Raw genomic sequence first — 13,381 nt, 5'->3', positions numbered from 1 at the left:
TGAGCAGCTAGAGTATACAGTGCATTTTAACTCATTGTAATAAACTGTTAGCGTGCTATCTCATTATGGAATAAAAGTAATTATTATTAAAAGCATAAGCAGGTCACTAACGTTCTTGTGTCATGTTGCAGTATGCGGACAGTGATGATGAACATGATGGCATGATGGACACTGATGAAGAAGTGACAAATGGCAGGGTGACTTTGCTCAATGGAAATGGGCCACCATATTTCCACGGCTACCTATACATGAAGGGTATAGATGTTTTTCTTTGTAGAGCTGGTGTTTCTGATCTATTTCTGTAGCACTTGCATTATTAAATATAGCAGATAATCATAGCTCTGCTCTTTCAGTGTGGGCACCAAATCCTATCCACTAGACCTTTTTTTTAATTGACTATGTCTCCCAATTGTGCTCCCTCAGCTGGTCTCATGATCCCATGGAGGAGGCGCTGGTGCGTGTTAAAGGACGAGACCTTCATGTGGTTCCGGTCCAAACAAGAGTCTCTGAAGTCAGGCTGGCTCTACAAGAAAGGAGGAGGACTGTCCACTCTGTCACGGAGGTTGTTGTAGTTATTACTGAGCGAAGCCTGCATGCTTTGCAAATAAAAGCACTATTACAGCTCAGCGCAATCTGATGATGTGATGATTTTTACAAAGCTGTTCAGAAAATGTCAACAAGATGGGTCTGTGAGATCCTACCACACTGCCAAGCAGAAGATCTTAAAATGTAACTGAATGTTTCATATTTCCTCATAATTCTATAAAAGGTGAAGTATAATACAGTATGACAGCTTCATGTAACACCACAGTGTTTGTTAGCTTGATTTATTTAAATGTAAATAGCTTAAAAGTCACAGATTTATTGAATCCGCATGAATGGGTTAATTTGTCTGTAGTTCTGAATGCCGTTGAGTATTTGTGTAACTATAGGGATTAAACCCCCTGCAGGAGTTCACTACAATACATTAAAGCCAATGTATTAAGCTTTTAGTGGTTCTTCAATTAGTTGGTAATTGATTTAGGAAAAGTATGTGTTCAGAGTAAAAGTTGGTGGTTTTCTTTTTGGGGAAAGAGATGTAGTTGTGATCTTGTTAAATAGAAAGGTTGAGAGGGCAATATTAAGCTTATGAAGAGTGCTCATGGTGTCTTATTTCTCTGCAGGAATTGGAAGATGCGCTGGTTTGTTCTGAGGGACAGTAAGCTAATGTACTACGACAACGACAGTGAGGAGAAACTCAAGGGAACCATCGACATCCGAGCAGCCAAGTAAGATTTCTGACAAACCCCACCACCAGAAAATCACACAAAGTTTTCTTCACTATTTGTCTAGAGTTGTGTGGCTAGCAAAACTCAAGAAAAAACAAACAGAAAATCACAAGCAAATACAGAAACATGTTTCAAGCAGACCAGATCATAATGGAAATTTACTGATTTAAAATGTGTTGTATGCAGCTCGGGCATGTTCTTCAGCTTCTCGCTGGATCAATGGAAATTTCCTCTTGATTTCTGGTCCACTGGTCCAGACAGAACCTGAATTTCTCAAACGAGTGTCCTTTTTATGACTTCATAGGGAGATTGTGGATAACCATGAAAAGGAGAACGCTCTGAACATTGTGACCGATGAGAGGACATACCAAGTGTTCGCAGAGTCGCCTGAGGATGCGAGGTATGACGTAGACTTGACCATAGACTGCTAATAATAAAAACAAGCACCTATCCCTGTCTGATTTCATAGCTTTAACATGATGGCATCCTCTTCGTCTGTGCAGTGGGTGGTTCAACGTGCTCAGTAAGGTGCGAGTGTGCACTCCCGAGCAGCTGCTGGAGATGTCCCATGAACAGGCCAACCCCAAAAATGCTGTGGTCAGTCTTTTAAAAACACGAATCAGTAAATTCCTCTGATCTGAAAATATTCTTCCCACAAAATGTGCATGTTCGATAGCTTGTAATTGGTTGTAGGTGATTATTGTTTTAATGGTTTTCTTATCGAAAACGATACAGATAAGGTTGTGAACAGTCACGAGTTGGATTGGTTTATTAAGACAAATAGTTCAGTTTGAACAATGCTCTCCTTTCTCATTCAGGGAACTCTTGATGTGGGATTGATTGACTCCGTTTGTGCATCAGACAACCCTGATCGGTAAGTTTGATCAGCTAGAAAAGAAGCTGATGTTCTCCTCATATGCAGAAGAAGAAGAAATTCTCTCTCTGGTTGGAGTATGAATGAAGAACTTAGTAGAAAAGAATGACGAGCAACTTTATACAAGACCTGAGACTTACTTTAGTGCCAAGATCAGCACTAAAGAAATGCAATGCAGCCACAGGTGCTTGTTTTGCACCATGTGGCTGCAAAACAAACCCAAATCATCACCCCTCCAAAACCAAGCTTGACAGTTATTGTGAGGTGTTTCTCCTGATTTGCTGTGATTGGTTTTCACCGAGCGTGCCACTGTGCATTATCTACAAACACTCCACTTTAGTCTCATCTGTCCAAAGGACTTTGTTCTTGTTGTGTGTTCAGATGTAACTGTGGAAACCTAAGCCATACTGTTATGTTCTTTTTAGAAAGAAAGAGGCTTGTTCAGTCTTCTTCTAATTGTGCTGTCATGAAATTTAACATTTAGCATGATAACTGAGGTCTGTAGAGTTTTAATTTTTGCAGTTTATGTGCACATTGCTTTATCTGAGCTTGAGATGAAGTCGCTCGCGGGAAGACTGGCATCGGTCTTGAATGTTTTCCACTTGAAATCTTTCTCACTGTAGCACCATGGTTTCCAAATTGTTTGGAAATCAATGTTTGCCTACTCAGACTGACTGGCAGCAACAGTTCTATCTCTGAGATAAATGCTGATATTTTTCCTCTGTGGCATCATGTCAATACCTGAATGGTCCATATGAGAAACCTGGCAGAATTTCTCACTATATTGAGCTGGTCACGCTTGCTGATCATCAATTGGTCAAGTGCATTTTGTTAGCAACACCTGGCTGCTACTTACCCTCATAGTTCATGTTTTCAGGCCAAACTCTTTCGTCATCATTACGGCCAATCGTGTGATCCACTGCAACAGCGACACACCAGAGGAGATGCATCACTGGATCAGTCTGCTGCAGAAACCCAAAGGAGATGCCAGGATAGATGGACAGGAGTTCCTTGTCAGAGGTGAGGGTTTTGGATATTTTCAAACTTATAGATGCAACTCTGTGCTTTCTATATTTTATTACTTTTTTTTTTTTACTTTTGGGAATATTTTAAGCAAGAAAATATTGGGCCATTTATAGATGTTAGAACTATACGCATTATCTGTATTTAATTTTCGCTAAAAACACCATACTGTCATTTTTAAAACAGTATATCTTCAACGTAAAGGTTTAGGTATCACAATATTTTCTACATTCTTTTTCCTCTTGTTGCCTTCCTCCCCTCTCCTCTCCATCTTCAGGGTGGCTCCAAAAGGAGATGAAGACAAATGCCAAGAGCACCTCCCTTAAGCTGAAGAAGCGCTGGTTTGTTTTAACCCACAACTCCCTGGATTACTACAAGAGCTCAGAGAAAAACTCCTCCAAGATGGGAACTCTGGTCCTTAACTCCCTCTGTTCTGTCATTCAGCCGGATGAACGAGTGCACAGGGAGACAGGTGAGCAGAGAGAAATGAAAGGAACGGGAAAGAAGGGCACATTTAATCAGGGATTATACTTACGAGGTTAGGGATATATGCCGGTGTCTCAGTTTACAATTATAGACTTGATAAATGTACCAGTACCCTGGTTTTATTGAATTAGATTAAAAGGATTTATTGCACAACTCTCATAAAACTTAATCACGATGTTAGTAGAAATAATTTTATTGGATTTAACCCACCCTCTTTTTTTTACAGGCTACTGGAACATCATCGTGTACGGGAGGAAGCATTCCTACCGTCTTTATACTAAGATGCTGAATGAAGCCATGAGGTGGACAGCTGCTATACAGGGAGTCATAGACAGCAAGACCCCAATAGAAACACCAACTCTGCAGCTCATCAGAGACATCAAGGTAAGACGCTCACATAGACAGAGTAAATTCAAATTCATCAGCAGATGTGTGTCTTTAAGATGATTTTTTTTACACCATTGTGTCTTCTCAGGAAAATAGTGTGAACCCAGAAATAGTGGAGCAGATGTACAGGAGGAACCCCATCCTCAGATACACACAGCATCCTCTGCATGCGCCTCTACTGCCCCTCCCTTACGGAGAGGTCACCAGCTGTGAGTGAAATAGAGAAACCTCTTACGCTCCCAACTTCCTGTTTCATAGGAAATTAAAGAGGCCAAAAAAACCCACTCAAAAAAGTGTAAAATGGAGTAAAAGTTCTGTCATAGGGTGAAAAACTGGGTATACCCAGGAGGGGTCGCCAGCGGATCACAGGACTAACATAGAGCTAGACAAGGACAAGCTCACAGATCCACAGCCAGAGCTAGTTTAGAGTTGTCATTAAATTTAACAAGCATTTCTCTGGACTGTGATAACAATTGGTGTCCACAAACAGGAGCTTCAGAAGGGAACCTGCACGGGCAGCCACAGGGAGAACATGCAGACAACATGTTTAACACTTTAAAATGCTGACATTGGCACAACAGTCATCCTTTAATGTAATCTTTCTTGATGTTACTGTTCTCATCTTTAGCCTAATTGATTACCTACGTGTTTTTTTTCTCCGTGCAGTACAAAGGCAGCAGGGTTACGCCAGTCTGCAGGATGAGGCCGTGCGAGTTTTCAACTCACTACAGGAGATGGAGACACTGGCAGACACGGTGCCCATCATTCAGGGCATCCTGCAGACGTGTCAGGACCTGCGCCCTCTCAGGGATGAGGTACTTTTGTATATTTACTTTCAGAATAAAACTTGAATATTTTATTTCCCATAGAATATTCTTTCAGTTTTCCAGCTGTTTACACTCTGATAAAAATCTTTTCCCCACAGGTTTATTGCCAGGTGATCAAGCAGACCAATCATGTGCCTCAGCCTAACAGTCCAGCCAATCGTGCACACTGGCATCTGCTCACCTGCATGAGCTGCACCTTCCTACCCAGTCGAGCCATCCTCAGATACCTCCGCTTCCACCTCAAGAGGTGAGCGTCTGCATTAGGGATAGCATTTCCCTCACAAAGCATCCATAAAATGCATGCGTGTAAATGTGTTGTGTATATTTGTGTATTTGTAACTCAGGATACGTGAGCGTTATCCAGGCGCGGAGATTGAGCGGTATGCCACCTTCATTGGAGAATCCCTGAAGAAGACCAAAACTCGTGAGTTTGTTCCCTCTCAGGAGGAGATCGCCGCCCTGCTGCTGAGGCAGGAGATGAGCACTACTGTCTACTGCCATGGAGGAGGTTCCTGCAAGATCTCCATCAACTCACACACCACTGCTGGAGAGGTGCATAAACACAATAGATACACAAACATATTTCTCTTTGAAATGCATTATTTAAAATGCACACCTGTAAGATAAAGTTAGAAGTGTGTTCATTTTACACTTGTATTGAGTGTAATGATCCATCACTCACACCTATATCTGGAGACTTGCAGTCACATTAGCTCATCTTAAACATAAAAGAACAAAAATTAACCTTGAATAGAAGGAGAAAGCTGAGGCTGGGTGCATGTGATTTGCAAGTGATCTTTGAATTATTTGAAAAACCCTTTCAAGATGAAATAAATCAGTTTCAATGGGAATACTAAATGCCGTCTGAATGTTGTTACTGCAGGTTGTAGAGAAGCTGATCAGAGGTCTGGCCATGGAGGAAAGCAAGAATTTGTTTTCTCTGTTTGAGCACAACAGCTTCACAGACCGAGCTCTGGAGAGCAGAGTGATTGTGGCAGATGTTCTGGCCAAGTTCGAGAGGTATCCGAGTCTTTGTGAACAAACACTGCCGTCCATTTAACCGTGTCTTTGTTGTACACTTTGCAGTAACGCATGGCATGTTTTCCTTTATTTTTCAGACTGGCAGGCAGTGAAGAAGAGGAGGAGGAAGGAGAATGGAAACTCTACTTTAAACTGTACTGTTTCTTGGATGTAGAGAGCATGCCCAAAGAGGGAGTGGAGTTTGCTTTCATGTTTGAACAGGTGAGATTTACTCTAATTATTATGTTTAGCTCAAAGTGATAACCTAAATGCTGACACAAGAAGAAGCAGGTGAGACCAAAAAAGGTGAGCTTTAAAAAATATTGCTGAAGAAGAACAGAAGGTAGATCAGGCATGAGTAAAAAACTCTAAAGGATGTCCGAAAGAAAACAAGGAAATCTTATTTGTATAGCACTTTTAAAACCAAAATGCTTTAGAATAAAATTAATGAAATTTTCATAAAGTTTAATCCTACACACATTCACAATATTTCTACATAATAACACAACAGCAGCCTGTCTTCCAGAGTTCCAGAGATTAGCAGCTTCTAGAAGCTTCTCAAAAGTTATTAAGAAATAAACCTTAATAATCTTGAGTCAGTGTGGGTGTCTCGGGTTGGTGTCAAGGTTGACCCAAATCCACAAGAAGAAGTTCAGCAAGTGACGGACAACAATGTCTATAAATCGAAGCAGGAGGAAACATAAAGAGGCAAAAGAGAACAAACAGAGAACAAAAAGCACAACAGGGCAGAAAAATAAGGCAACCTGAGGCTTCAAATATACTGGTGACTACAGTTAACTAAAAGTGATCTAACAACTAAAACTAACTAAACAAAAATAAAAACTAGACTTTAAAAAAACCAAAACGATCTGAAACAGTTTTGTATCCATCCATCCGCTTCTGTTTATCCTTTTCGGGGTCGCGGGGGGCACTGGAGCCTATCCCAGCTGTCTTAGGGCGAGAGGCAGGGTACACACTGGACAGGTCACCAGTCTGTCGCAGGGCTAACACATAGAGACAGACAACCAATCGGACTCACATTCACTCCTATGTGTAATTTAGTGTTTCCAATTAACCTAACCCCACTAACTGCATGTCTTTGGACTGTGGGAGGAAGCTGGAGTACCCAGAGAGAACCCACGTAAACACGGGAAACATGCAGACTCCACACAGAAAGACCCCAGCCTGATGGTAGAATTGAACTCAGGAATTCTTGCTGTGACGCAACAGTGCTAACCACCGTGTCACTGTAAAATAAAAATATAGATGAAATATCGCTAATTTTAGTATTTGTTAGCTTAGCAAAATTGTTATTACAGGTTGCCTGATGTATCTGTTTATTCAGACTCTGGATATCAACAAGACTCTAAATCAACTGCTATGAAAAAGTTCTGTGTTTTTATTGTAATATATTTACTGATTTTCCTAAATCTTGCCTTTGACATATGTCCACCATACAATGATAATTAAAAAGACCAAAACTTACACTGAAACTAATAAACCTAACCATTCTCAAACAATAAAAACTAAACCGAAACAAGAAAATCCACTCAGCAAACTAACTGAAAGTACACTGTACTTAAAAAGTCAAAATGAAATAAGAATAAAAACTAATTAGAAAAAAGTAAACTGCAATAACTCTTCTGGGGATTAATCTGGTCACAGCAACACAGCTGGAGAAAATAAGGAACAGGTGAAACAAATGAATGATACCAAAACATGGGAAGTAAAACTTCAAACATCAAACACAGGAGTGAACTAAATACCAGAGTAAAACAGGAAGTGAGCAGGGCACAGAGACGGCCACTTAACATGGGAACACAGGTGAGGCAGGAATAAACTGAAAGCATGAAATGATATGAATCACCAAAAACAGAAACCAGATAGTGAGCAAGAACACAAATAAGAAAACTTAAACAGAAGAAAGAAAAACTGGACTCATGATATAACAAATCTAAGTTAAAGCAACAACTCTACAGTAGGCAAACATTACTCATAAACCCAAACCATGCGATAACTAAAGATTCAGATGAAACAAAAAACATTGATCCAAAAAGAAACTAAGAAAACTCAAAATCCTGCGTCAGGGACCCAGTCATGTATGTAGGTTCAAGACCATTTAGGCCTTTAAACACAAACAGTGCCACTTTATACTGGATGTTTCTGTAAATTTTGGAATAACTAATAGATGATAGATAATTGACTAACTCCAGTGTACAGTGAAGAAAAAGATAATAACATCATCCTCCTAAGATAATAAGATAGTTCTGAGCTGGAAGAAACTGCTCTTGACCCCAACATTTCTTTGTTAAATTTCAAATTAATGTCCCAAGATTATCCCAATGTTTTTAACATGAATGAAAGGAATTAAAAAGCCCTTAAAATGTCTTATTTAACCTCTTAATTCGTAATCGTGCCAAATTATATGACCTCTGTTGTGGTTTAGCTGTAAGAAACTGTGTGACATCAAGTAGTTTTTATATCTAAAAGCTCCTTGAATGAAGAACAAAGCCATAATAATCTCAAAGGAGTAAAAACCAGAAACCAAAACTAATTAATGTTGACACCTGACAACAATCAAAATCTAAGTCTGGGTTAAACAAACTGGGGAACGATACACAGATAAATCAACGAGGACCTAAAGATTGTAAGTAAAACGAGGCTTTCCTACATGAACGATGTAGTGGTGGCTGTTGACTCGCTGGTTCTCTGGCATGAATGTATGACTAGGTGTATTCATTTTTAGTAAGATTACAAAAGCAGTATTTGAACGCAATTCCAATTGAGCCTGATATTTTCTCTTCCTGCTGAAGATGTGATCCAGTCAGGAAATATAAGTGTCAGAAATGCAGACTGTCTTGCTCTCTCTCCCAGGCGCACGAATCTTTGATAAGTGGTCACTTCCCGGCCTCGGAGGAAACGCTGCAGCACCTGGCCGCTTTACGTCTTCAGTATCTCCACGGTGATGGGGCAGGTCGAGCCGGGTGGAGCCTGGGGAGCGTCTACCCAATTGGACGTCTGCGCAACCGCATTTTGCACTCCACCAAACCGGGTGTGGGGGTCACAGGTGGAGCTGGAGGGGCTGGAGGTGTTGGAGCTGTAGATGGAAAAGGCGTGGCAGTAGGACAAGGTGGTGTCGGGCCCTGCGTAGAGAAACGAAAGACTCCGAGCTTCCTGGATGGCACCCTTAGGAGAAGTTTCAAGACTGGTTCACTGAAGAAGCAGAAGGTCAGTGATGGAGGAAAAAGTAGCTTTTCATTAAAGTTAAAGAAAATATAGCTACTTCATTTTAAAATTCTACTTTGCAAAAGTGATTTGTACAATTCTGCATCTTAAGTTCACTGAAATCCGTCTCCTGCTATACTAAATAATAAATGAATAAATAAATAAATATACACATGATAGTTCGGAGGATTCGCTGATTGTTTCAGATGGAGGATGAGCAAATGCTTGAGATGTGGGTGAAGGAGGAGACGTCTGCAACACGGACCAGCGTGCTCGAGAAGTGGACTCGTCTGCAGGGCATGCCGCAGCATCAGGCCATGCTGAAATACATGAGCATCATTAAGGAGTGGCCAGGATATGGCTCCACCCTATTTGATGTGGAGGTGAGGAAAAACGCTCAGAAGATCAATTTTGGAGCTTTGTACAAATAAATTTGATCTGCTTCTTTTCCCTTCTCTCCTCTCTTGCTAGTGTAAAGAGGGAGGTTTCCCTCATGATCTGTGGCTGGGTGTGAGCGCTGACAACGTGTCTGTGTATAAACGAGGAGAACCCAAACCGCTCGAGACCTTCCAGTACGAACACATCACCTTCTTCGGAGCGTCACAGCCCTGCACCTACAAGATCATCGTGGATGAGAGAGAGATGTACTTTGAGACTCCACTGGTGAGAGCTCATCATTCGTTGTCTAATCACCCCCCCTCAGCGTATTTTCTCAGCGTAGGATTTGATACCTCTTATCTAGGATGTACTAATCTCCTTTTTCACATTTTAGGTCGGCGAGATCACCAAGATTATGCGGGCCTACATCAACATGATGGTGAAGAAACGCTGCAGCATCATGTCTGTGTCCAGTGTTGCCAGTGCCTGGGTCAGGTGATCTCTCCCAGCCAGTCAAAGCTCTTCGTTCATCCATCTAGTGACACCAGACGCCTTGGCTCCTTGCATTGGTTGGTTGTGTTTTATAAAGGGCAGTCGCACCAACCAGCTCAACCTCCCACGTTGAATCATGAGCAGGGAATGAGCATCAATTACAAAAATGGGGAAAAAGTGGACACAGAAGCCAAATGCACACTCAACTGGCCTGGAGATCTATTAATAACGTAACATGAAATAGCATGAAAAAAAAAACTGTTTTGGGGGGCTGTCCCATCAAATACATAACCCTCAGCAGTAGTCCTGCATGTAGATGTTCAAGCACACACCAAACTCTCCGTTTTTGGACAAATTCAGAAACAACAAGCACAAAGCAGCCACCCAGTCCCAGTCAGCCCCAGGTGGCTCCTCCAACCTCCATTGCACTGCCAGACAGAAGAAAGCCACACTTTCTCAGTTTTGTTAGTTTCTATCTCACTTCTCCTCTAATTTCCGAGTCTCTCTCTTTCTCTTTATATATCCTCACTCTTTGTTTGCGGTCGCTGTTAAGTTAAAATGCTAAATTCTTGTTCTTGCTTGCTTTCTCTGTCTGTTATCGATAATATCAGCTCTGTCACGTCTGAGGAAAAGGACTCGGTGATTCGTCACCAAACAACATAGTGTTCACCTGCTCACTCGTCAGCGCCACTGTGTGGCCACAAGAAGAAAACTCAGCCAAAGGAAGCGGCTTTAAGTATTTAAAAAAAAAAAATCCTATAAATATTCCAGAGAAGAAAGATTTACTTTGGATGCTCTCCAAAGTATGTGCATGGCTACGAGCCTCACTTGGCTCTGCAAGAACAATATCCAGAACAATGGCCAGAAAACCCCCCAACAAACTTTTCCCTATTTATGTCTACATGTCACACAAGCTGGATAAATGTGTATATTCGCCTACGTGCACACATAAACTGAACAAACATGTATCATTTTGTATCGTATATCACACATTATAATAAGAATTATTGTTACATTTTTGGTGGCCGCTGCACTGTACAGTATATAAATGCCATACTAAATGCAATGTGACACCTGCCATGTAAGATACATGCAAGTGATTGGTGTTAATAATGACCACTGTATGTCTGAATATGATGCCAATACTGTACACTGGCTGTGCCATTAATGTGACTCACAGAGAAGTAAGAGTAAGATTAAAAAAAAAAAAAAGGAAACAGACTATAGTGAGTCTGGCTGGTATCGTGGTCATATTTCTAAGAGCATTTTGATGAATTTATCATTGTTGTTATTTGTTGGACTCACTCTGAAGAATTAATTGGAGCCATGAAATCCTGTCTATCCTCATCTGCTCAAGCTATTCTCATTTTTTTCTTCAGAGATCAGGAGACTTAAGCAAAAATGCACACAACCTTGTTTGTCTGTGTTTTTAGCCTATTTATGAACATGTGATTTTTATTTAAACAATTACTGATAATACTGTTATTATTGTATTCCCCCTATCTTAGCCAACCTAAAGTGCTGTGTCTGCATTGCTGCTGTGTGTGTGAGTGTATTAATGGCGTAAACTGTTGGATACGAGAAGGGAAAAGAGAAGCGATACTACTGAAGTGATACTAGTGATACTACTGTATTCCTTGGAAAAAAAGAGATGAATTTACATGAGTAACTTTTGCGAAGAATGGTGTTGTAATTGTGAGTTAACGGGAAAAGCATGGAATATCAGGGGAGGGTTGAGGGGTTGTTTATTTCCTATTGTGCCGTATGTGTTGCAAAGTTTGTTCAGGAAGAATGAAAATATGCTTTTGATTATTCTTTTTTTTCGGCATCAGTGTACAAGAAGCAGATATGACACTGTGAGGACACGGGCTTGGAAAAAGTTTAATTGTGCACTTGGAATGCTGAAATTCATCACTGCTTTGTGTGTGTGTGTGTGTGTGTGTGTGTGCATGCGTGCGTGTGTTCTTTGGACTCGAAGTGAGGTCACCTGATGCTGTGCATTGCAGCTAGATGGCACTCATGTCAAACACCTGCAGAGAGCACTGTAAACAAAGTGTTCCCACAAAGCAGATATCCACTGGGCGTGCTCGCATAGCATGGAAAGTTACCGTCCAGCATGACAACATGCTCCAGTTATTTGTCTTATCTGGTTTAGATGAAGTTTCTAAACTTGTTTCTGTGGCAATAAGATTTTCAGGATTTGCCCCAAAGACAGATCTGGTTTGGCTTTTCACACCAGACACTAAAGTGAAGTTCTTCAGGTGAAATATGTTGTTGTTTTTCTAGTTCATCACATACTCTACAGGGTGGCAGCGATGATTTTAGAAAAACTGAGGCTGTGAATCCAAAACCCCTCCAACCCCTCTGAAGTGTTGCCCAGTAACCAAAAATAAATTTATCCACAGATTTAATGAAAAAAAACCCTGAATTGCTTCTTTAAATATAACAATTTAAAGTCTAAGAATATTGAAATCAGTCTCTACGACATGTAAAGTTGTAAGTGTACAATGCAGAGATTTGCTAAAATTCTCCAAATTTTAATAACCTCAGTGTCTTTAATCATAGCTACGGCCTGAAAGCATACACACAGCCCACTGGGATCCTGCCTGTAGATTTAGAATAAGCAGAACTCACTCACAGGTTCCACTTTGAACTTTTGGTTAATTTAGTTTAATCTAAAAAAAAAAAAAAAAGGAGTGAAAAACTGAAAAATTGAAGTTCACAAGCCATAAATCCTGAGGACCCTGGAGCTGTGAGATCTGGTTATTCTACATCTGTGGTTCTGTCTGTCACTGATATTACACTGAGTAAGAAGAACTTGCCCTGTAGTTGCTGAAATGTGATCAGCATGTTTCTTAATGGAAATTCTGATTACAAATCTGTCTTCAAGGGCAACTTCATCACAAAGGGTCCTGTTATCAGCCGCAGGCGGCCAAAGTGGGGCCCACTCTTATCTTGTGTTACGCTTATTATCACCTTTACATAGTAAAACATTGTGCTTGTTTAAACAAAAAGAACAACAAAAAAAAGAGAGAAAGAGAGAGATATGTGTGGTGTTCTTTTTTTATTTGTAACTGGCTTTACAAAATTATGCTTTAATAAATTATTGAAAATGGTCCTATATTTACCGTGATCTTTGTGTACTTATTTTTGAACAGAGTGGAAGTTTTTCAGGGAGCTGTGCATGTGCTGGCACTAGGGCTCCAAACCTCTTTGCCTTTGGATGTCCTGTTCGTTTCATGAAGTTTATCATCTAATTTGTTGAAACAAAATATGGAAGCTTTAGAAGAGCTGAGGAGCTGGGGAGCTAAGCTGCCCAACAACATCTAGCTCATGAAGTCCTCTACAACAATTAGCTGTTATGTGTTAGCATTTGTTATAGAGTCACTTTCCTACTGTGG

At 40.6% G+C, this 13,381-nt stretch overlaps 1 protein-coding gene across 1 annotated transcript in view; it reads left to right on the top strand.

The window, feature by feature from the left end:
* The window catches only part of myo10l1 (myosin X, like 1), a 52,654-nt gene extending 39,561 nt beyond the window's left edge, over positions 1-13,093 (top strand). The window contains exons 25-43 of the mRNA XM_082515590.1: positions 132-255; positions 424-562; positions 1,164-1,268; positions 1,573-1,668; positions 1,772-1,865; positions 2,087-2,142; positions 3,020-3,162; positions 3,443-3,637; positions 3,878-4,035; positions 4,127-4,247; positions 4,705-4,853; positions 4,964-5,112; positions 5,210-5,417; positions 5,749-5,885; positions 5,984-6,107; positions 8,760-9,113; positions 9,317-9,493; positions 9,582-9,773; positions 9,883-13,093. Coding sequence (XP_082371716.1) covers positions 132-255; positions 424-562; positions 1,164-1,268; positions 1,573-1,668; positions 1,772-1,865; positions 2,087-2,142; positions 3,020-3,162; positions 3,443-3,637; positions 3,878-4,035; positions 4,127-4,247; positions 4,705-4,853; positions 4,964-5,112; positions 5,210-5,417; positions 5,749-5,885; positions 5,984-6,107; positions 8,760-9,113; positions 9,317-9,493; positions 9,582-9,773; positions 9,883-9,987 — 2,826 coding nt within the window. The 3' untranslated portion in view covers positions 9,988-13,093. The remainder of the gene's footprint in view (positions 1-131; positions 256-423; positions 563-1,163; positions 1,269-1,572; positions 1,669-1,771; positions 1,866-2,086; positions 2,143-3,019; positions 3,163-3,442; positions 3,638-3,877; positions 4,036-4,126; positions 4,248-4,704; positions 4,854-4,963; positions 5,113-5,209; positions 5,418-5,748; positions 5,886-5,983; positions 6,108-8,759; positions 9,114-9,316; positions 9,494-9,581; positions 9,774-9,882) is intronic.
* Positions 13,094-13,381: the final 288 nt, after the last annotated feature.

Source organism: Aulonocara stuartgranti (assembly GCF_965226115.1).
Source record: "Aulonocara stuartgranti genome assembly, chromosome: 19".
NCBI lineage: Eukaryota > Metazoa > Chordata > Actinopteri > Cichliformes > Cichlidae > Aulonocara > Aulonocara stuartgranti.
Note: the sequence above shows the minus strand (reverse complement) of the source record. Positions and strands in the feature narration are given on the sequence as shown.